At 37.5% G+C, this 24,506-nt stretch overlaps 1 protein-coding gene across 3 annotated transcripts in view; it reads right to left on the bottom strand.

Annotated features, from left to right (window-relative positions):
- LOC108714229 (centromere protein R) overlaps positions 1-24,506 on the bottom strand; it is a 32,162-nt gene that overhangs the window by 5,512 nt on the left and 2,144 nt on the right. For 2 of the 3 annotated variants that reach the window (XM_041590385.1, XM_018258242.2), the window contains exons 2-8: positions 22,615-22,789; positions 15,249-15,291; positions 11,266-11,386; positions 9,961-10,021; positions 6,299-6,377; positions 3,119-3,212; positions 1,382-1,427 (exon numbers count right to left, since the gene is read on the bottom strand). In XM_041590385.1, coding sequence (XP_041446319.1) covers positions 1,393-1,427; positions 3,119-3,212; positions 6,299-6,377; positions 9,961-10,021; positions 11,266-11,386; positions 15,249-15,291; positions 22,615-22,625 — 444 coding nt within the window. In that variant the 5' untranslated portion in view covers positions 22,626-22,789 and the 3' untranslated portion in view covers positions 1,382-1,392. Of the gene's footprint in view, positions 1-1,381; positions 1,428-3,118; positions 3,213-6,298; positions 6,378-9,960; positions 10,022-11,265; positions 11,387-15,248; positions 15,292-19,137; positions 19,348-22,614; positions 22,790-24,506 lie in introns of those variants that run through there. The other variant, XM_041590383.1, reaches the window with a different exon arrangement.

The raw sequence follows: 24,506 nt of genomic DNA, 5'->3' as shown, positions 1-24,506 counted from the left end.
ATTTCATTACTCCTGGAACATTCATTTCTGTGTGGCTTCCCGATACTTTCTACATTTCTTACTCAGAACTGATGAGGCCTGCTGGTCTATGCCATCCCAAAATTTAAAGGGAATATAGTCTGTCAATAAAAAGAAGAAAGCCGCAGGCTCATGTTTGGTCGGAGGGTGTGAGACAGATGTGACTACCACAAAAGACTTCTTTATGTGACAGAACAGCCATACTCTGCATTTCATGTTCATGTGACAAACTCTCTGTTTATTTTGTAGTTCCAATCTTGTGATCAAGTTTGCAGCCTCCACCCTAATCATTATGAGGATGTGCCTAGCTGTATTTTGAATGACAAGAACACAATTTATGTGTGTATTTAAATATATACACAATTGTAGGGGTTGTTACCTTTTAGTAAGTTGTAGAATGGGCTATTTTTTTTTTTTTAAAAATAGTCCTTGAATTGTTTTCAGTTGTCAAATGCAGGTAACTGTTTCCAGCAGCCCGAACACTATGTCAATGTGAAGCTATTGTTACTTTCGGATATTTATTTCTCTGCTCAGATTCTCTCCTAGCAGAATGTGAGTATCTGCATCATACTAAAGGTTAATTTTAAAGCAAACCAACACTGATGTAAAACAGGAATTCCTGACAATGGGAGATTTGATTCCCCCAAAACATAGATTTTTCATTGCAAAAGTCAGTCAGTGACTTGAAATAAAAAGGAAAGTGTCCTAATATCATCCACAAGTGCGGTTTCTGTTTATTTATTTGGCTGACTCAGGTGAGACTTTAGGGCTACTTTCCCTACATGAAATGTGGCTAGTGTTTAGGACCTGCAAGTTAATCCTTAAAAAATAATGGCAGTAAACCACACAGAACCTCAGGTATGACAGCAAGAGTTCAGGTGACAGTTGTGCTAGTGTGTCATGATTGGTGCAATTTTCCACAGTTCCATTGGTTTTCTCACTGTGACTTTAAGGTAAAATGTGGAGGATAATAAACAGGCAAATCTTCTGGTGTGACATTTGTCTAGCAAGGCCACAAAGGTGGCTTGGTTTTCCATACATAACCTGGTTAATCGCTCTTACACAATCAGCTCTCAGACAGTTTATCTATGTGAGGGTTGCATCACAGCGAAGTTTATGAAGCAAACCTACATCTCTTGCTAATGGACACAGCAATGAGAATGATCAGAACAAAAAATTACTTTAAGTTTTTTTTTTGACAATCATAGACCTCTAAAGTGAAGAAGATTCACAAGTTCAAATTCTTGTCCTCTTGCTTCCTAAGCGTTTGTTGTATTTTGTGCCTACGTTCTGTGAAGTGGATGGGACACAAGAAGCTCCAGAATTATTATAGAGTTTAAAATGGTGACTTTTTTGCCTTTACCTTTTTTGAGTTTATTGCGACATCTTCATTTTTCTTGCTTCTGAAACTGTAAATACAATTGTAATTATAAGTCTATATTAACTTAAAGTCAATGAAATCAACAAGAACAAAAATCACACAATGAACTGTAAGGTTTTCATTTTTATGTGTGGTTTTTGAGTTAGAGTAAAACCCCCCATTTTATGTTTTTCAGGGGACTAGAAAAAAATGTACCTCTCCAGTTTGCACTTTCAGGAACCTGGTTGCTAGGGTCCAAATTACCCTAGAAACCAGGAATATGAAAGGACTGAATAGAAAGAGGAGTAATAAAAAACAATACAGTTGTAGTCTTACAGAACATTTGTTTTTAGATGGGGTCAGTGACCCCAATTTGAAAGCTGGAAAGAACCAGAAGAAAAAAGGGCAAGTAATTCAAAAATTAGAAAAAAATAAAAAAACATATTAAGGGGCACATTTACTTAGCTCGAGTGAAGGATTAGAATAAAAAATACTTTGAATTTAGAAGGTTTTTTTGGCTACTTCGACCTTCAAATCGAACGATTCGAACTAAAAATCATTCAACCATTCAATAGTCGAAGTACTGTCTCTTTAAAAAAAAAAAAAAAAAAAAAAACTTCGACCACCTACTTCGCCAACTAAAACCTACCACCAATGTTAGCCAATGGGGAAGGTCCCCATAGGTTTTCTAACCAATTTCTGATCAAAGGAAAATCGTTAGATCAATGAATTAAAATCCTTCGAATCGTTAGATTCCAAGGATTTATTCCTTCGATCGAACTAATTGCTCTAAATCCTTCAACTTCGATATTCGAAGTCGAAGGATTTATCTTAGAGGGTCGAATATCGAGGGTTAATTAACCCTCGATATTCGACCATTAGTAAATGTGCTCCATAATAAAGACCAATTGAAAAGTTGCTTAGAACTGGCCAATCGACAACATACCAAAAGTTAACTTAAAGGTGACCCACACCTATAAGTTCCAAAACAAAAAGGACTATATCAGCAAATGAGACAAATATGAAAGCAATTTTTCCACCTGTGTTATAACTCAAGCAAAAAACATTCCATCATGCATAAAGCAGTTGGGCAGACCTAGATACCCATATGGCGTTATGAATACACAGAGGCCCAACCAGTCCCCCACAGTGAGTGTCTATGGCAACTTACAAGAGCCCCTCTGGCATTTGCCAAAACTCGAAGATTGCCAGTCCGGGCCTGTGTCTGGCTACAGGTACAAAAACGTTGATTAAATCTCCACTTTTTGAATATTGTTAAATCCTGGATGTGCCATGTATAAGCTCTATATCATACACCAATGTGTTTCTGCACCTTTAGCCCATGACAAGTTTTGTAATTCAAAGCACAGGATTTCCAATTATATTTTACTTTCAATATTACAATGTGTGTATTTTGTGTTAAAAATGATTTATGTTTTTATTTATAATCTTTCCTTTGTAGGCAGAACATGTATAAAGCTGGGCATACACAGGGTGACAACTACTGCTGCACTTCAGGGCAAGTTTGCAGCCTATCAGCCCACGTACGGGAGAAAACTGTTGGCCTGAACAACTGATCTCGGAAAAGCTTCTTCATATCTGCACTGGCCCATTCATGCAGCCCTCTTCTAACGGGCCGGCATAGGCCCAGCACGTGGAAAGCCATAGGGAGTTATATATGTAATATAAGGGTATGTAACTATGTAAAAGTTATAGAACAATATGCAAAATGTTGCTTACTGAGAAATTTCGCTCTCTGCATTTCAGACTTCAAATCACTGGATGGCTCTCTGAACCCAAAAAGAATTTCAAGCTCTCTGCTGCCCTCCAAAGTCTGAAACAAAAATGTAATAAACCATGTAAATAACAATAAAAAGACAACACAAATAATAGCAAGAGTATAAATCTCACTATCCGGAAAGCCAGAAAACAAGTTACATATAATGTTTAAGTCTGGGTGATATAAATAGAGCTTAAAAATATACAGATGACATATCTATGAATGTATGTGTTTACAGTCTCAAAAAATCATGTTACATCTATTATCCGAAAACCCATTATCCAGAAAGCTCCGAATAAAGGAAAGGCCATCTCCCAAAGACTCAATTTTATCTAAATAATACAAAATTTTTATAAACAATTTACTTTTTATCTGTAATAATAAAACAATAGCTTGTAAACCAATATATAGTAAATCCTTATTGGAGGCAAAACCAGCCTATTGGTTTATAATATTTTCTAGTAAACTTAAGGTATGAAAATCCAAATTACAGAAATCCATTATCCGCAAAACCCCATTCTGGATAACAGGTGCAGATGAATGTATAGGGCAGGGCTTTCTAATGAGAATATATGGATAATTGTAAATACTTCTTTTTATAACATCAATATTTTTCCAAATTTCAGAATCCAGCCCAAGAACATACAATATCATATAATTGTCCCACTACATAAAAAAGCTGCACAGCGCAGTTAAGAGTATATTGTAAAGAAGCTGAACAATCATCTGTAACTATAGGTATGGGACCTATTATTCAGAATACTGTGGATCTGGGGCCTTCCAGATAGGAGATCTTTTAGTAATTTGAATCTCCATACTCTAGGTCTACTAAAATATCTTCAACTATAAAATAAACCCAATATTATTCTGTTGCCTCCGTTAAGGATTAATTATACCTTAATAAGGATCCAGGGCAAAGTACTGTTCTATTATAATAGTAGAGAAAAGGGAAATCAATTTTAACATTTTGAATTATTTGATTACAATGAAGTCAATGGGAGACTGCCTTCCCATACTTTGGAGCTTTCTGTATAATGGGTTTCTGGATAACTGGTCCTATACCTGTATATGTTCTGCTCTTTACTGTTCTGGCTGGTTTGTAACTGCCCCTCCTATATCCAATTTGTTTCCCAACAGTGATGCCCTTACATTTATTAGAGGGATAGTCCCAATTTGCAGATGATCCCCAAAAGGGATGGGTATTACTCAAAATATGCTTGTTGTTATTGCCAGGTTATGATTATTATATATAATTTAATATGGTAGGGTGTCTTGGCAAATTTATGTTCATAACCTTTTACAGCATTGCTACTAAAAACCCCTGTAGTTGAAAACAGTAGAAAGTACCGCAGCCACAGCATTCCCTGTAATGCAATAGAGAGGCTGCAGTGCTGCTTAGTAGTTATAGTTAAGGACAACACAGTCTATGACACTGAATATTATGGCCCCATAAGAAATTGTAGTAATTTTGTGTCGGACTATGGCTACACTATCTAATGTGATAACACTGCATGCAAGGAGTTGTAGTTAGGTTAAATCATGCTAAAATACAACTGCCAACATTCCAAGTCAATCTCAGCCATGTAACCAAATGATGGAGACACTGATTTTTATAGGTGTCTTTACTGCACAAAGTAGCAGATATTTCAAAATTGTTAACAGTGAAAAGCATATACAAAAAAAAAAAAAAAACCCTATAAAAAATAAATCAAATATAAAATAAAAACAGCCAATCAACTGTAGTTCCAAAAAATATCTAGGGATGAGCAAAGATGTGTCCACACCAAATTTCATCCCAAGTCATCTTCAAGCTGGGCTATTTAGGAGAGTTCCACAAAACCTTTACCTTTAATTGAACCCCCCCCCCCCCAGCTACTGGTCCCCCTAGAGGGCAACCCTACCCATTGCAACACTATGGTTTGGGCCCACTCTTTTCTCATTCAGTTTTAAAAAAAAGAATACCAGTCCATCATAATACACAACAATTTCCCAGACCCTCACTAACCAAGGACTTTTGAAACTTCTGAAGCCCAGATTCACTGCATTAGCAGTTCTGCCCTTGTGAATACAGTGAAGCAAAATATGAGGACGTCAGATAGGAAAGCATCATGTTTATATCATGTTAACCCTATGGGTCACGATGGAGAGACAGGCATAATTGCTTCTACAGAATGAATAAGATTATTTGGGTAGCACTAGAACACAAGCCTGTCCCTGAAACCAGCAAGGAAACCACTGGGGCAAACAAGGGTTCAGGCATTGCTAAAGACTATAAAAATAATAAAGAAAAACAAAAACCCTCCAAAAAAACCTCAATGTAAAATTGCTCACATTGGCAGCACAGCAATGGAGATACTCTGTTGAAAATCATATCAGCAGTGTGTAGAACAGAGTAAATACCACCGGTGAAATTACATGTTCTGTGCATTGTTATTAGTTGATTTTCCAACAGAACAGCAACTATACAGTGTAACCAGGTGATTTGGTAGCCCTGCTTTGTTTTAGGTATGGGGAAAAGGGGGCATAGCCCTGATGCTGTACAAACATAGTTTCTTGATCTATATTTAGGTTATTTAGCTATGCAGTTGTTACAATGAAGCTCCTTCTTTGCAAACATCCCCTGCTCTACCTTTGACCAAGTACACAGACTTTACTTACTGTCCTTACCAAATGAAATAACCTGAACTTTCTAATTCATAAAATTTATCTTTAAAGGAAAACAAAAAAGGTATAAAAAAATAATAAAATAAAATAAAAAAGTTAGGTAACCAATACCCCTGGGTATTCTTAGTTTACAGCTTTGTTCTTTTACTTCTGGCTTCTTTTCTCCAGGCCTGGCCAGGCACAATAAAGTGGAAAAGTCGACTTTTTGTGTTGAAGTTTAGCTTTCACTGTACTTCTCATACACCTGTTCATAAATGATCCTCAATCACGGTGAGATCCCTTCTTCATGTGCACAAAATACTCCTACACAAAGCATACTATATACATACTTTGTGATGCCTGAACTGACTGGCTACTCAACTCAAGTTATACTACACGGTACCTATTAGTTGCGCTTTGTTCTATACCTATAGCAGTAGCTCTAGTTTTACTGCAGAGAAAGTGGAATAAATAGCTAAAGATTTAAATATACACACCTTAAGAGTTTTCAGTTTCTGTCTCATTGACAAAAAGGCCCCCAATGACTTTTCCATTTCTGTAAACAACTCAATGACACTAAAAGTAAAAAAAATAAAAAAAAATTAAAGGCATTATCTTTCTTACATAATAGAACATTTCATATGATTGTCTATTACATCTGTACATGAATAGTTATTTGTCCCCCTGTTCTAACTTGACATGGTAGAAATTCTCTATAAACGTGAAGTAAACATTTTGGCAGCGAGGGGGGTGGGGTGCCTGTAGGATTGCCTCCTGTCTGGATTTGAACTGGACAGCACAGATTTTGCAAGGGATGTCAGGTTTAAAACTGCCTGTCCAGATTTACAACAATGGAAATCGGAAAAGGACTCTGGATTAAAGGACACTGCAGTTAGCCAATTATCCAGCTGCCACATCACAGTACTGGCCCAGACATCATTAACCAACCACAAACATGATGATCCCATCCCCTTAACACCGCACAACCTAACATCCGCCCTGTCCGGATTTTGGTTTTTAAAAAGCTGGCAACCCTAGGTTCAATGGCAGTCACAGCAGCAGGGTGAGCTTGGCATCTGTATATAGCCAATTTAAAGTCATAGAGCCAAAGCTGAATGGGATCCAAAGCCAAACAGAAGCCACCAAATGGGAGCCGAAGCCAGCGAAAAGAGCTGAAGCCACCAGAAGGAGCCGATGAGGAAGCTGCCTTCTCCTGGAAGAAAGAAAAACACTGCTAAATTAAAGGTAAAGGTGGCCATAGACACACAGATCCGATCGTACGAAATTAGAACGATTTTCGGATCGTGTGTGGCGTGTGCCGACATCTTTCGTCCGGCGGAGATCGGTCGTTTGGTCGATCGGTCAGGTTTGATTTTGACCCGACCGATCACGCCGAAACCCAGGGCACATCGTAATCGGATCGTTCGGCCATACGGCCGAACAATCAGATTACCCCCGATATAGCCATGTTTGTTATTGGCATATCGGGGAAAGATCCGCTCATTTGGCGATGTGGCCAAACGAGCGGATCTTTGCATCTATGGCCACCTTAAGCTTCCACTGAACACCCTGACACTTATTTTAATGGGGGGGGGGACCCTGACCACCGTTGTTTTTTTAATTTGGGGTGCTGGCCCCAATGCTTTTTTAACTTGGGGGCTGGCCACCAAACTTGAAGGGGGGGGGGGGATTGGCCACCAATGTTGCACATTAATATATGGGCTGCTTTGATATTTTTTTTTTTTGCTAGAGCTGCTTTTTCCTCCCAGTCTGGCCCTGTCCGTCTCTGCGATTTAGATCCATTGTCAGGCCCTTTCAGTTATTTAGTTTATGCCATACTATCCCTTTTGCATCATTTCTCCTAACTCTAACATTATGATTTTAGGATTATGGTTAGAAATAAAGAGGTTCGGCATGACTTCCACATGGCTGATAAATGGAGGATAAAGAATGGAGCAGTGATGATGACGACAAAGATAGCATTCCTGAGCTCTGACAACTTATCCAATTTATAGGGAAGGACCAGAAAGCAATGTGTGCATGAGGTTCACAAACAGATGAACAAATAACTCAGACCAGACACAGTAAAAAGCTGCATGCGTAATCATATATGTACCAGAGGATAGCCAAATATGCACATGGCAAGTGGCTGTCTCACTTCTGCCATGCAACATACATTCACCAACTAGCTGTATCACCAGATGCAATGTTATTATTAGCAAATGTGTGTGATAGAAGTTTGATTTCCAAATACATATTTTATTAGATATTTTTATGTGCAGCCGTGATATCCATTCTGTGTCTTTTTCACAGCTACAGCTTCTAAGAACCCACCTAGAGGGGCGGGTTTATTTCTACCCTATGATTAGGATCCACGTGTTCTCAAAGTCAGTTATTCCTGGTAAAATAAAGGTGCATGTTACGGAGGTATGCATCTCATATAAAAGATACTGACAGGATTATGCTCCCTTCCTGGACAAGCCATATATAAAGTAATCCTCTGAACAGCGCTGTCGGCCTTTGGCAGCGACCAGGTATTAACACTGTCACAAGATGAACATTTCAAATCTTTTTCTACACTCACACTCCTCTTACATTAAGAATAACAGTATTAAGTTGGAAATGGATACAGAAACTTGGAAACCTAATCCAGGCAATAGGGAAACTCCCATTTTGATCCCACAGAAGGACTGATTACAAGTGGCATTTACCAAGCACTTAAGCTGCTGTTTACTGCATTCCCGTGGCTGCAACAGATGGCTGCCAAGGGAGTGAATGTGAATCTCAGTGTATCTTACAAGATGCAAAATGCTTTGGGGGTTTGTAAAAGTTCACGCCAAATTTCTGTTATTATTTGCTTAAGGAATCCATACTCCAAAAATCGAGCTTGTGCCAAGATGATCCCAAAAACCTAGTTCCTTTCGTGCTCTGGAGGATTCTGTTTGCTTTGTAAGCTATACAAACCCAGCAATGTAATGGAGACAACCATGTGGAGAGTGAAAGCTGGATTTACTTTCTGACATATACACCCTCCTCTGAAAGATAATATGACAGGCTCAAACAATAATGTTTTCCATAACACATCAGTACTTAGCAAAGCTTATGAGACACTGAAAGTGCTCACGCATGCAGAAAGCATCTCATTACATTTTAACTATAGATCGGGTCTTTATAGTCAGGGTATGGGAAGAAGGGATCTATGATCCATAAGAGAAAGTACAAAAATGAGTTGGAGATATGCTTTACATAATATGGTCAAATAAGTTTAATTCACAATGCACAAACAGGACTTGCCTGGGGATATTCTCATGTGGTTTATTAGTCAAAAGTGTAAACAGAACGTTTTGGGGAGAGGCTGCTTTGTTAGGTGTGCAGCAATATTATCTTAAATAGGTGCTTCAATAGTAAACAGTTTCCATATAGGGTGAGAGTGGTTTGTAGTTCAGCAACGCATATTTAACACCAATTGCAATGCAAAGTGCATAATACAATATCCATTAGAATAAAGTCAATTAGACTAAAACCACAGGGGAACATCCCTGGCAAGTGCTTCTTTGTGCTGGCCCATGAAGGTAAACACATTGCCTAAAGGACATATGGAGGTGATGTGGGAGCCCCCCAGTCACTGTTATATGCGCAACAGACACTGTATTTCCAATACGCTGTCATGGCCATCCATGTTTTCCACCTTTAAAGCAGTGGCAGTCAAAACACCCCATGCGATAAACATATATCTATATAATGCCTACATTTGTGGCTTAGTGAAAAGGGAGTCTCCTTGTGTTTTTTGGACTTAAAATATACTTTCTCCAGGTTATTGGTATCGCTGTTATAAATCTAGCCACACAGACCGGTGACTTACGTTCAAGGAATGGTGCATTTCTTTATGAAGCCACAGAACCTTTGCAGTAAATCAAGCCCTATTTTTGGAGTACGGACAGACTATAGAGCAGCATCTTACTTTAAAAGGCATACAATTCACTACAATTAATGCTTCTGTGCTGCTTTATTATGTATCGGATTTGTTATAAACTTTCCCATATTTATATTAGCACACTGAAAGCTTGCACTGTGCGTTTAGCTCAGTTACTGTTAAGTTCCCTTTTCCTAACAAGTAATATAAACTTTCATCAACTACTTAATAAAAGCAATAGCTTACTCTGTATTTCCATCTGTTAGAGGCTGCCCTCTGCTGGCTTTTTCTGGTACAGCCACAGCATCTGTGAAATCAAGATAAATATAAACTATATAAAAGCAAATCACATATAAAAGACAATCATAGGAAGTAAAAAAACATTACCCCAGTTAGAGTGAACAGTTTTAGATTCAGGCCAAATGACTAGTACAAGTATGGGCTAGATTATACAAAATGCTTTGGACCCCTGTTCCATATCCTAGGTTCTGCCATAATTGGAAGCAGTGTAAATATTTTTAAAAAGATAGTTTACCATATGGTATCATCAAGTAGAACGTTCTGTATATTACATAGAAAAAGCAAACTCCAAAATAAAGGCTTATTTAAATAGAGCAATATGGAAAACGGCATTCTCCTATTTTGGAGCTTTCTGGATAACGGCTTTTCTATTAATAGACAGTGCCTGTAATGCATTGCTATAACAGTACAACAATCAATGCCAGATGCATTTTGCAAGAAGCCCATACTACAAAGATACAAACATTGCCTAATTTACAACCAAATGTAATATTCGGATTATTGCAGGCAAAAAGAAATGTACACTAATACAATTGATGTTATAGTTGTAAAAGTGTGAATTTTCTTTGATCTGCAGAAGGGTACCTGGGAGTGGTGCAATTAGAAGATATTAGCCACCCCATGCAAAATAATTTCAGAGCCCCCATTTCACATACATGCTTTTTGTGACACCTAACTTTAGCCGGTTATTTTAATAGAATTGTTCTGCGGCTTGTTCTTTATGTAGAGATTTTTATTTATTTGCAGTTATACAAATTATGAATTAGTTCATGATGCATGTTGTGTAATTCCTTGCAAATCCCAGCTCATTTGTAAACACAGGTTTTACAGCAAGGGCCACCACAATGTGCTGTACGTTATCTCATACATCAAGCTGTTAGGAACTGTTAATGAGGCTATCATGGGGTTAGACTTTTCACCCACTGACAACATCTGGCTTTTAAAACCAAGAAGCTGGTGACAAATCATTGTTGACATTTATCTATCCTGTTACCAGCAGACCAATGTGTAACATGTCATTTCACAGTTTTCAAAAGGAGCAGTAGGTAGTCAATATTTTTCATAATTTAAGTATACCTACTTCTAAGCAACTTCCTATCATTTTAAATTATTTTCAATTTGTAAATGGAATTGCTGTTTAAAGCCATATTTTTGAATTATTCCACTGCTTCTCCCTCTCTCAACCAAGCAATTATCTGACCATATACAGCCCAAACTATCTTGTTCTGATATATAAAAAAACAAACTCACCTTGTTCTGCTTCTTGCCTAACATAGTTTCCCTTAATTACAGTGGTGGGTAAGGGGCAAGCTCCAGTTGTTGGGGAAAATGGATAAACCTGGAGGTGTCTCTTTAATGGAGTCTCTGCAGGCTGTTTAGAAGAGAAAGAAAATAAAAAGTACAAGTTGCCAACTAACTCATACTTAATAGCATATTTTCTGTTATGCTAAAGATGGCCAAAGAAGTATGTTACTGTAAATACCAAATATGAATGGAATCAACAGACAACAAAAGTGACTCTCAAAGTTTCTCATATTCTATTCCCAAAATTTGCCAAGAGACATTGGATATGCCATAGAATACCCTATGCGTGTTGCCCACACTCCATATTTGATATGGCACTTTTTAAAATACTCCACAGAAGTAGAAAAGTGCCAAAATACAGTATTTGCCAGTTCATCTATGGCAAATACTTAAACTGAAAATCACAACCTCTAGTACAGGTTCTCTCAATGCTAAAGCATAGAATCCACCCTGAATCAAGTACAGTGCCTTTTGTAAATACCATACAGACCAGTGATTGTGTCATCAGTGATGGGCAGAGTATGGCAGACTCAAAGGGAAAATTCGGGAATTGGGACAGCGAACTAGGACTGGGAATACATCACTGGCAGGAAAGTTTCTGGTTGTCTTGAGCATCACTAGTATAGACAATGCCCAAGTACATGTTTTTAAAGGAGTATTAAACCCTAAAAACAAATATGGCTAAAAACGCCTTATTCTATACAGAACTTACTACACCAGCCTAACATTTCCGAATCTCTACAAGAGTAATGATCCAGGCCTTCAAAGCTGTGCACAGGAGCTCCCCATCTTGGATTTTGTTAGATGTGTCAGTGACACTCACATGATAAGTGTGCTCTGGGCAGCTGCTGAGAAGCTAAGATTAGGGGTCATAGCAAATCAAGCAGAATGAAGTTCACATCTAATTATACAGGGCTGATTATTAAAGGAACAGTAACATAAAAAAATTCAAGTGTTTTAAAGTAATAAAAATATAATGCAGTGTTGCCCTGCACTGATAAAACAGCCGTGTTTGTGTCAGAAACACTACTATTGTTTATATAAATAAACTGCTGTGGGGGCAGACATTCAAAGGAGAAAAGGCTCAAGTTACACAGCAGATAAGCTCTGTAGAACATAATGGTGTTATCTGTTATCCACTATATAACCTGTGCCATATAGCCGTTTTTCATTTTACACCATTGCTACACAGCAGCTTGTTTATATGAACTATAGTAGTGTTTCTGAAGCAAACATATCAGTTTTACCAGTGCAGGGCAACACTACATGATATTTTCATTACTTTATAACACTTTGTTGGGGTTACCGTTTCTTTAATGGAGAACTAAACCCCCCACGGATATAAGTCCCCACTGGCCCCACTCCCTTCTAAGTGTAAGCCCAGAATTGTGTCCCCTGTAGGATTACCGACCGCAAATGCAGAGTAAGTGCAGCAGAGCTCATGGACACCATCTTACGGTGCTTCGGTAATCTTCATGTCTTCTTCCTTCCCTAATTTCTGTCGGTTCCAGCACATGCATAGTTGTAACGAACCGGAAAACTGCTCCAACTGTGCATTCGCCTATACGCCGCTCACTTTACCAGGATTACCAAAGTACCGAAATTGGCACCCATGAGCTCCGCTGCGCTCACTCTGCATTTGGGAATGGGTTATTTTATTCTTCCATATATGTGGTCAAGCAAGTTAGCAGACACGTCAGATCATTTTGCCTGTCCATGTGCTTTCAGAAAGAGCCAGCACTTTAGGATGAAACTGCTTTCTGGCAGGTTGCTCACCAACCCCTTGGATGTTGCTCCTAGTGGCATTAAGGCATATTTTTGAAATCCTGGCTTGGAGACAAGTTTGGAGGCATAAAAAACATCTACTGTTTAACAAAGCCTCCCATAGGCTGCCAGTTCACATAGGGGCTACCAAATAGTCAATTACAGCCCTTATTTGGCACCCCAGGGACTTTTGAGATATAGATATAGATATAGATATATGCCGACCCGAGTATAAGTCGAGGTGCCTAATTTTACATAGGAAAACTGGGAACTGTATTGACTCTAGTATAAGCCTATACTATATACGTGATCTGACCTCTGCATGATGAGATCCCTTTTCTTCTTTATAGCTGTGCACAAAGGTACCTGGTCTCCTGTTGTGCACTATTAAAAAACTGCCGCCGCAGAAAGTTCTATTGTGAGTCTTTAGAATTGTTCCCAACTCTGTGCGTCTTATTCCATTCACTGTGCTGCGCGTCTATCTCTCTATGACGTCAGACGCGCGCTGCATGCTAAGTAGCGTTACTGCATTCGGCCCTTGCGTTATGATGTCAGACGCGCAGAGCTTTGTGAATTGTGCGCCGAAGAATGTCGCCAATGTCTGGGACCAATAGAGGAAGGGAGGGAGGCTGTGCTAGCGCTTCCTTCCTATACTGTGGCATTACTTATTGTAGCCTGTGTAAGGTCACATTAGGGGTTCCAAAAAGGGTGCTGTAATAGCCACCGTGCCTGAGGTAAAATATACCGAATGTAATGTTGTCCATAACTTGCTGACTCGAGTATAAGCCGAGGTAGACTTTTCCAGCACATTTTGGCTGCTGAAAAACTCGGCTTATACTCGAGTATATATGGTACTTGTGTCGCTCCCCAACTCTTTTGAATGTGACTCACGGGTTAAAAAAAGTTGGAGACCTCTGATCTAACTGAATGTATCTCAGTGGGACCTGGATTTTACTATTGAGTGCTGTTCTTAGATCTACCAGGGAGCCGTTATGTGTTAGGGACCTGCTATCTGGTTACTTTCCTACTGTTAGGCTGCTGTCACATGACTGGAAGCAGCTGGGAAACTGGGAATATGTCTAGTCCCATGTCAGATTTCAAAATTAAATGTAAAAAATATGTTTGTTCTTTTGAGAAATGGATTTCTGTGCAGAATTCTGCTGGAGCAAAACTGATGTGTTTTGAAAAAAAAACAAAAAAAAAACCATTTTTTCCCATGACAGTAGCCCTTTAAAGGTCATGATAACCTAAACAAATGGGTTTTAATGATGCAGTTGTTTAAGGGCAGCCAGGGGTTGTATATTACCTATTCCCTGTCTGAAAAGCATCGGAGTACAACCCTTTAACAATTCGTATCCTCACTAATACTTACTATTGGCACCAAATGGTTCTAAACTTGTATATCATGAAGCATTTGGCATTAGGCAAAATATGTTTGGCCTGAGAAATATGCTGTGATGAGATGTACAAACACAACTGTAATAGTTCAGCTTTATAGTTGTGGCGGTATTTTACAGCTTGCTAATGGCAAAACAGTGGAGACAAACAATTAGATTCTCAACATAAAAAAAGATTATCTGGGTTATACTTCCTATTTGCATATTGTAATATGCACAATGTAACATTATCATAACTCCATATTGTTTAGCACAGAGGTCGATGACAAGAATGCTGCTGGCGCAATTATACAGTTCAGAGCTGATGAATGACTTCCCTTCAACTTCTAACGCATTCTATTTAGAAAATGACTACAGGGCAAACAGAAATGCACTTGTCTTTTTCTTTATAACAGGTCCATCCTGTCGACAGGCCTTAAATCTAATACCCTTGGAAGGCATGTTACTGCTCCCACTCTAAGCAGGAGCATGCTTGCTATATCTAGCACCTAATATGATCTAGATTGATTATATAACTGTGACAGATGCAAACTTAAAGGATCTCATATTTAATGTCCCGCTGCTTCTAGTAAATATTTAACTACTCTGTTGCCTGGTAAATTGTAGTCAAAACCACTAGAGAGATGAAGGCTCTGCTTTCCTATTTTCTGGCTCAAAACAGCTTAGCAGTAAAAAAAAAAAAAAAAAAAAAAAAAAAAAGGAGCAGATGCATGGAGCGGCAGAGGATTTATTCTTTCTAGTGCAAAGGCCCAATTAATGGATACTTACTTTATCTTTTCCAATTGCCTCCAGCTTTAGTGATCTTCTTACTCTGATGAGATATGGTTGAGAACAAAACATGTTAAGGTGAGAATTCTATTTAGGATGGAAGATATCAAAAAAAATGAAATATCTTTTTTCACATCATCTAAGAAAAATGCACAACATAATTCTGATAAAAAAAAAAAAAATCAGCTATTTTTTTTTTTTTACACATCCATGGTCAGTGCCACATGTTGCTGCTGTAGGGTTTTTTGTTATAAGTAAAGACTTTCCTTGAAAATCTCTCTCTCGATATTTAATGTTTGGTTTTATCACATTTTGTAACATTTTTGTAAACGTTGGATAATGATATAGATATATATATATAAAATCAAGTCCTTTAGCAGCCTCTAATACTTGTGCAAGAACCTACTTCACTTATTTCTTCTTATTCTATGCATTTATTGTCATGTCTCTTAGCACTCTTCCATTCTCTCTTTTTTTTTTTATCTCATGAGCTTCTATATCAATTATTCGCCTCATAATGATCTTATCAGCAATGTTAATTTCTTCTTGATCTACCAATTTTATACTATTTGGCCCTTCACCTTCCCAATTCTGCTTTCCCCTCTTCTTCCCAAGACCAATTTTCTCGCCTTACATTTTCTTTTACGATACCCAATTTTCTTTTCCCATACTCTCCCTGTGCTCTGCTCTCCCCCTTTCATTAAGCAGAGAAATAAAAATGGTTAATGGGAGGAAAAGCATTTGTAGTGCAGAAGGCTTTAGCCAGCCACCTGCAGGCCTCCATCTCAACGTTCCTGTCCTACAGAAAGACTGAAGGTTACTTACTTCTGCCAAATTATTTATCAGCAAAAACGTGTTCAGTATTCATACATGTCATATCTATCTCTAGCAACGTAGTGGGGACAATTTGAGGGTAAGGGAAATGTCACACTTATTGCTTCGGTTCCCATGAAAGATTGCCTCTTCTGTTTTTGACAAAGTGTCCTAAAATATCCTTTAATTCAGAAGAATGTGGATTGCCATAGGAAAAGTGTTTTACTTGCGGTGGTTCTCGCTTTTCTAGATTAGAGAACTGCATGTGACATTGCCCTAAAACTCGCTGTTCATTAAACTGTTCCTATTATAAAAAAAAAATAATCCATTACAAAGTACTAGCTGTTTCTCAAAATCTATACAACTTTTCCTATAATCACTGTATCTATATCAGTGCCAGGTCTAGTATAAGTGCCCAAGGCATGGTACCCTTTGCCCACTTCTACCCTCCCTGTGATTCAGGGACATATTTCACCTGCTATAACTAGCAGATCACCTGAAATGCTCTACTGACATACAGCATGTGTAAGTTATTTAGCAGTACAAAAAAATGGGTTGAAAAAGCACATTAATTATATTTCGAAACCTATAAGAAAAAAAACAGTAAAACCTATTTGTGAGAATCATTAACCTCATTATAGCAGAATCGGTATCAATTCGCCTTTTAAACGTTACCAATCCTCTTCTTTTTCTAAGTAATTAGTTATTGCCAAAGTGCAGCATCTATTTCACATATTTTAAAATGACTAGAAAATGTTAGCAGACCTAGCAGTTACAAATGAATTAAGGATCCCCTTAAAATAAAACATACTAAACAGTTTGAGTACAGAAAAAGAATACGCAGCTTCCAGAGATTCAGTTGGTTGAGTTGGTACCTTATAATCATATAAGTGTAATACTGACAATATTTAAGTGCCACTAAATCCCCCATAAAAGTAAATATATTACAAGTATGGGATCCATTATCCAGAAACCCCTTATCCAAAAAACTCCAAATTACGGAAAGGCCGTCTCCCATAGACTCCATTTTATCCAAATAATCAGATTTTTTTTTTTTTTTTTTTTAATCATTTCCTTTTTCTCTGTAAAAAATAAAGCAGTACCACTTTAAGTAGGGGGCTCTGTAGAAGCACTAATACACAAGAGAATCTTGGGAGGCAATAAATAGTTTCATCCCAACTAAGATATAATTAATCCTTATTGGAAGCAAAACCAGCCTATTGGGTTTATTTAATTTTTAAAGTATTTTCTAGTACGTTTAAAAAAAAAAAAAATCCACTTTTGCCAAAATTAGCCTAACAATGAGAAACTTCAAGTACATGTATGCATAAACAATAAAGAAAATAAAAAGGAACATATTAGCAACATGCTTTATTGGACCTGATACTTTATTATTGATAGTTTAATAATAATGTTTTGCTTATGTAGATTTCTTACAAAGAAACTATATGGAAAAAAAAAATATATAACCCTTTGCAATAAAAGTTGCCATGGCTGATATGTATTAAATGAAGTGGCATATTTATAAGGGTGAAGCAGAAGGTACAAGTCTGGTGTAAAAAAAATCTAAAATAAAGTGAAAAGGCTGGAATTAAATGCCACAACTTGTTACACTATGAATTCATTTTTACTTCCTCTTAGAAAGTAAACTACACCTTTTTTCAGGTTGAGTTTTTTTTTTTTGGACAAAAAATTTTTAGAGGGGAAAAAAAAAAACCTAGAATTTTTTAAGATTTATTATACCCCTGAAGCTGCAAAAAGTCTGAATCTGAAAATCCGCCATCTAAATCCTGTCAGGTCATGTATACGTCAATGGGAGATGTCCCTTGTAAAATTTGAAAATATCTGCTATGGTTTTTGGCTGATAATCCGAAAAATTTGGGGTTTTCATGTGATAACCCGAAAAAAAATTGAGCGTCAAACCCTAAAAATTCTTAAGACTCGGGTTTTTGCTCTTTTCCCGACCCGACTTTTTCAAGTTATTTTATCGATAAATAAGATAAAATTGTGGATGGGAGTTTGGTCAAGCTTGGTTTAATAAAAGTATGAGAAATTAGAATTTTAGTAAATAACCCCCATAATGTTCTAAACCAGAGCAACTGTTACAATTGATACATTCTCTAATGCCGATGACAGTTTAGAAGGTTGGCAACGTTTATGTGAGAGAAGAAAATTAAAAATTTATTTTGAAAAACTACATTTGAGAACAATGGTAATAACATATAGAGCAGCTAATTATTTGTGATAAATTACAGGTATGGGACCGGTTATCCAGAATGCTCGGGACCTGGGGTTTTCCGGATAACGGATCTTTCCGTAATTTGGGTCTTCATGCCTTAAGTCTACTAGAAATTAATTTAAATAATAAATAAACCCAATAGGCTGGTTTTGCTTCCAATACGGATCTTAGTTGGGCTCAAGTACAAGCTACAGTTTTATTACTACAGAGAAAAAGGAAATAATTTTTAAAAATTTGGATTATTTGGATAAAATGGAGTCTATGGGAGACAGCCATTCTGTAATTCAGAGCTTTCTGGATATCTGGTTTCCGGATAAAGGATCCTATACCTGTATTTGCAAATGCTAAGTTTGGTGCATATGGACTGCCCATTTAAAGTGAATACTGGAGGCAATTACAGTTCCTTCAATGTTTGTTATACAGTCAAAATCATAAAAAGATTGGCAAAACCATCCTGGAAATCCTTTTATGCATTTTTTTTTTTTTTTTTAAAGGATATTTAACAACATGACCTCGGAAAATGCTTACAGATAGCATGCTCCCTAGCACAACCGAAAGATATGCAGGACTCCATAGTCCCTTTAAAGACGGCATAGAAAATCTTAAAAAGGGACCCAGCCAATAATTTAAAACAATAACATTTTGCATAATAAAAGAAAATGTAGTTCTAAGCAAATTTACAATATATAGTTATTGAAAATGTTTGATAATTTTACATTTATGTTTAAATGTAATTGCAACTGGAAGCAATATCTTCTTTCCCTTGGTCCTGACTAAATGTACCAGTGAAACAATATAGTAAAAGCCAGTTTTCCTTCAGCCAGGCCTCTACAGTACCTTGCATAGTGCCTCCTATTCTTCTTCTTTACAAGTCTGTCAGGCTCAAGGCACATGTTGTTGTATTCTCAGCTGGTGCCCAAATCTTGCAGTCTAGTATGCCATTTTATACAAAAAAAAGGTGCATTTGAGTTTTCAGGCCAAAATCCACCTGTCACCAGAGTTCAATATTATATTAAAGCAAAATGCAGGCTGCACGACTGAAGCCTGTCTCTTCTCTGCCAGCGGAAAATTTATCATGTGTTGTGTATCACAGAGAATGCAAGGCATTATGGTAATCAGAGTCTAGGATGGAAGAAAGACGACTCTTGCTACATTGTTTCAATGGTACATGTAGTCAGAGCCGGCAGTGAAGAGGACCAGTTACTGCCTTCAGTAGGTATTACATTTACACATTATTTTAAACTCACTGAAAATTTTAAATTAATGTATGTTCATTTAAAACTATTAACAAAGCATCAAAAAAGAATAACACAAAGGTCTAAGTAAAGTACAAATGTAATAGTAAAAGGTTTTTAGAACATTATGGAATTTTTACCCATAAACACACCTCTTCACACTAAGAAGATTGGTAAGGATAATGGGAGATTCTTTGTTCAAAGATTAAGGGGGTTATTTACTAAACTCTGAATTTGTCAATTTTTTTATTAAAAAAAATCAACTGAAAACGTTAATTGTCTGATTTTTCCCCCCGAATTGCTAGATTTTTTTGGGTTTTTGCCTGAAACCCCAGAATTTTTCAAATTGAGTTTGGTGCCTCTCCCATTGACTTACACAGGACTACGAAAGGTCCGAGATGGTGGATTTTCGGATTCGGGCTTTTTGCAGCATTGGGGTATAATAAATCTCGAAAAATTCATTTTTTTTTCATGAAAAATTCCAGTTTTTGCTCCCAAAAAGCCAGACCAGATAAATTCAAGGTTTAGTTAATAACCCCCTAAAAAACTCCTCCTTGTCCTGGAAAATTGATATGAACTACCTAAATGTCAAAACTTGCCAGTATGATGTCAAGTAGTTCTTTAATTCATATATAACTGAAATCAGGGTTTCATAACCTTTTTCCTAAAGCACATGAAGACCAACCTAGACTGAATAGGGACTAATTTTTCCCCGCCATTTTCAACAATACATGTACAACATGGGCATCCTAAAAATGTTAAAAAGCGTGCAGAAAATTGGGTGACTTAAAGCTCAGAAGGTGAATCCTTGTTTACTATTCTACACCACAACAACGGTCAGTTAACCTACCAAAGAAAATGCAACATTTCCTGATTAAATGCAAAATAATATAACACTTGAACTTCAAATTAACATCACCAGTTAAAATACTTCTTCAGCTTAGAAACAGCTGGATTAGTCAACAACTTAAAAGTCACTGAACCTTAAGAAACTATGTTCTACCAGTCACAGACATGCCAAGCACTCCCGTACTGTTGCCAAAATCTAAAGTGGATGCCCAGCTGTCAATAGCAAAGCTAGAAATGGAGAGCTGAATGTTTTTAATGCTTTCAATCTTGCAGCTGTCATCTAAATAGCACACATTAGCATTTTATTACAGACCTAATACCAACACCAAGAATGATTTTAAAATGGTGCAAAACAACTTTGCATATTCAAAGGCATTCAGACTACCACAAAATGGATAGGTAGCAGAACATAAACCCATATGATCTCACTTAATATCCAGTATCCAAACTGAACTGCGAGCAGTTAATCTCGTGTGCAGTTCACAATCACAACTGGCTTGAAGTAACCAATTTCTGAAACAAGTCCTAGCCCCTAGCTGGGGCAAACAATTTTGCTTGCATAAAGCATATTCCTGGTAGCGTTAGATACCCATGTACCGCTTGCCATACATAGTATGGAACAATGTATGGTACAGATAAATTCAGGAATACAAGAGTCAGCCTGTTCCTTATATATCAGTAAACTGATAGGGATGGAGCAATGAAATGAACTTCAGAGTCCCATACAAGGGTACCAAGAAAAAAAAAAAAGCAGCCAACTCTTCCAGTCCTGTCTGTACTCATTGAGGCACATGCAATCGCGGAACGCAGGTGGAACGCTTCAAGTTACATTCCATCAGCATTTGGAGCTTGCATGTGCCTGAACGAGCACAGACAGATCCATAAGAATAGGCTGCGTTTCGGTAGATAAATCCACCACAGGGGGAACATGGATTGAAATGCCGTGTGTAAGAGCCTTATAAAACAATAAAATAAAAAAATCATGCACCTATTTCTCATCAAACTGCATATTACATTTTTTTTTTCCATATACTAGACACTTAAGCAAAACTATGTTAGGATACATCAACAAGCTATTATTTACACAGTAACACTACTATCGTTCATATAAGCAAGCTGCTGTGTAGCTATGGTGGCAATAGAACGTTTATATGGCACAGGTTTAATAGTGGATAACAGATAACACCATTATGTTCTACAGAGCTTATCTACTGTGTAACCTGAGCCTTTTCTCCTTTGAATGACTGCCCCCATTGCTACACAGCAGCTTATTTATATAGTAGTGTTTCTGAAGCAAACACATCAGTTATACCAGTGCAGGGCAACACTGCATTATATGATTATTACTTTACATTTTTTGATGTTACTGTTCCTTTAAATCTAGGCTGCCTACTGTGGAAAGCCGGAGTGAACAATGGAGGAGTTTAATATGGAAATGGGCTAGTTTAAAAGGAAATAGTTCCTTGCAAGGTATATACAACCCACTCGCTAAATCCTTTGTTGCGAGTGCTTGTTAACAGAAGTCCATTGCCCACAGGACCAAAAGCGCTATTCATTGAATTTATGTTAAACAAGGGGTTAAACAGGTCCTTTTTGCAGTGTTGTTTACCTCTATGCTTCCATATCCATTCCATTTTCTGTTTTAACAAGATAACAAGGGCATGCAGATAAAAAGCAGCCCAATAACATCATGCTGCCACCATCATACTTCACATTAATCTCAGTATCAATGTAATTTGCCATAGCCCTTAATCAAAGTCCCAGCAATAAACAGAAATTGGGGCAAGTAAATTTGACATTGCATCACAGACTTCTCTGATCTGTAATAACTGGCATAACGTTTTTTTCTAACTTAACGCATACATGATGAAAAGATTCAGAATTTAAAATTATTTGGGATCTAATCAAAAACAAATTGAAAAAGGAAAAGATATACCAAAGTAAAAAGCATCAAACTACTGAACATAATACTTGCCTGCAGCTTCAAGAAATGGGTACAGACACTGAACGCAAATTAAAAAAAAAAAAAAATCTCCAAAAGGAAAAAGAAGAAATCTGAAAGAGATGTGACTAGTTATTCAGTAAAAAGTGTTAAAAGGAAAGCTGACTTTTTTTCCCAGGATCAATATATAAATGTAGTTTTTCTAGTATTAAGGTTTACTGAGGGCACTGATCTCATGACCAGGGAGGGACAAAGGAAAGGTCTTGTTACCTTCAGTGTAGGGCCTACCTTTTGCTCATGATTATAAGATTGGCAGACCTAGTTTATTCCAGGATATTGATTCAAGCCATCAATAAAAAAGGGGCCATAGAAGAGAAAGATCCTTCACTCAGTCCCAAGACAAGGAAGCCTTCCAAAAATTACTCCTTTACTAGGATTCAGAAGAAGCAAGCAGCTTGGAGACCTAGAAGAAAAATAGTGCAAAGGGTTAAAAGAAAAAGCATAAATACCCTTTAAAATTAAACCAGGATTCAAAATTTCTATAAAGGAAAACTATACCCCTCAAACAGTGTAGATATCTATAAAAATATGTTGCATAAAACAGTTCATATGTAAAACCCTGCTTCATGTAAAATAACCCATTTTGATAATAATATACTTTTTCAGTAGTATGTGGCATTGGATAATTATAAATAGAAAACTGCCATTTTAAAAAATAAGGGCCACCCCCTGGGATCGTAGGAATCACAGTGCACACAAACAAACTATACTTGTTAGGTCACATGAGCCAATTAACAGAGAGTCATGTTTTCCTGCTTCCACACTTATTCCTGTTATAGTTAGAGCGGAGTTATTTCTGGTCAGGTGATTGCTGAGGCAGCACACAGACTATCACAAAATGGTGGCTCAAGGCAAGAGATGTAAAATGCTAATATTTACTTAAATATATATTCCAGTTTGGTAAGATTCTTAAATATGCCACTTAATTTGATATAAACAGTTGCTTATTCATTTTGGGGGTATAGTTTTCCTTTAATAGGAGCTTAATTTTTTTTTAATGTAGAATGTTTGAGTTTGATGTGTTTGCCGAGTTAATACAGATCATAAGATTAAAACTAAAGCTGTGCAGTATCATCTCAACCTCCAAAGTTACATGAGCCCCTTACAGAGAGAGTTTATAGTAGAATGGATTCAATTTATCCTTCACCATAATTATGTCCCTTTCAAGGACAATCTTATAGGCAGATCAAAGGAGCAGTTATGGAGTGGACTTTAATGATGGGAGCTTGGAACAACTCTTGGACAGACATATTGGGCCCTATGGTTGGTAACATACGTCTTTCTTTTGTACAGATGACCGACCATATTGTATTTGAGGAGGCAATCACCGCTCCATCCCTGTGTGCCCTGAAAAAGGAATGATTGGGATCACCCCTGCAGGAACTTGCTTCCCTCCCTACCCCCCCCAAGAATATATGCTTGCATGCTCTTTGTTGCTTGGGTAATCCATCACAAAGTTATTCAAAGTGGAGAATACTGGCAGACAACTAAGACGCATGACTGGACAAGCAGCAGAAGTTCCGAAAAGTGGCTGTTAACTAGCAAAACTTTTGCTGTTTTGCCCTGCGTTCAGAGCTGGGTTGTGCCTGTGTGAGTACAGCAATATAGCAAAGTACAGGCTGTGTTTTGTTCTATGCTCCCCTGTGGTGGAACGCAAGAAAACAAACTGCAGGGGAAAACACCCATCAGTACAAGCCCTTAATCTATGCTATTATTCTGAAGGGCATGCAGGACATAACTGGCTTTGCCATTTGTCTTAAATCCCTTGTATTTTAAAGGGGTTGTTCACCTTTCAACACTTTTTTCAGATCCGTTGGTTTTGGATAATTCACCAGAAGTAGGAACATTACTTTCTATTTTCTATTTGTGACTGATTTTCTAATATTTAAGTGCAACGTTTAATTTTTCACCTTCTTATGTCTTTCTAAAGCAGCTCTGGGGGGGGGGGGGGGTTGCTGACTCTGCAAACTGTTCTAAATTGATATAGCTCTGCTGTAGTGATGTGTGGCCTGACCAGATACCCGTTGGTCGGTCAGGTTTGGGCTTACATGCACAGTAAATTTGGTAAATACCTGTGCCCACCCTCTCAGTCATGTCAGAGAGGGGGGAAGGCACAAGTA

This window comes from Xenopus laevis, chromosome 4L (genome assembly GCF_017654675.1).
Source record: "Xenopus laevis strain J_2021 chromosome 4L, Xenopus_laevis_v10.1, whole genome shotgun sequence".
Classification (NCBI taxonomy): Eukaryota; Metazoa; Chordata; class Amphibia; order Anura; family Pipidae; genus Xenopus; species Xenopus laevis.
This window is presented reverse-complemented; position numbering and strand designations above follow the sequence as displayed.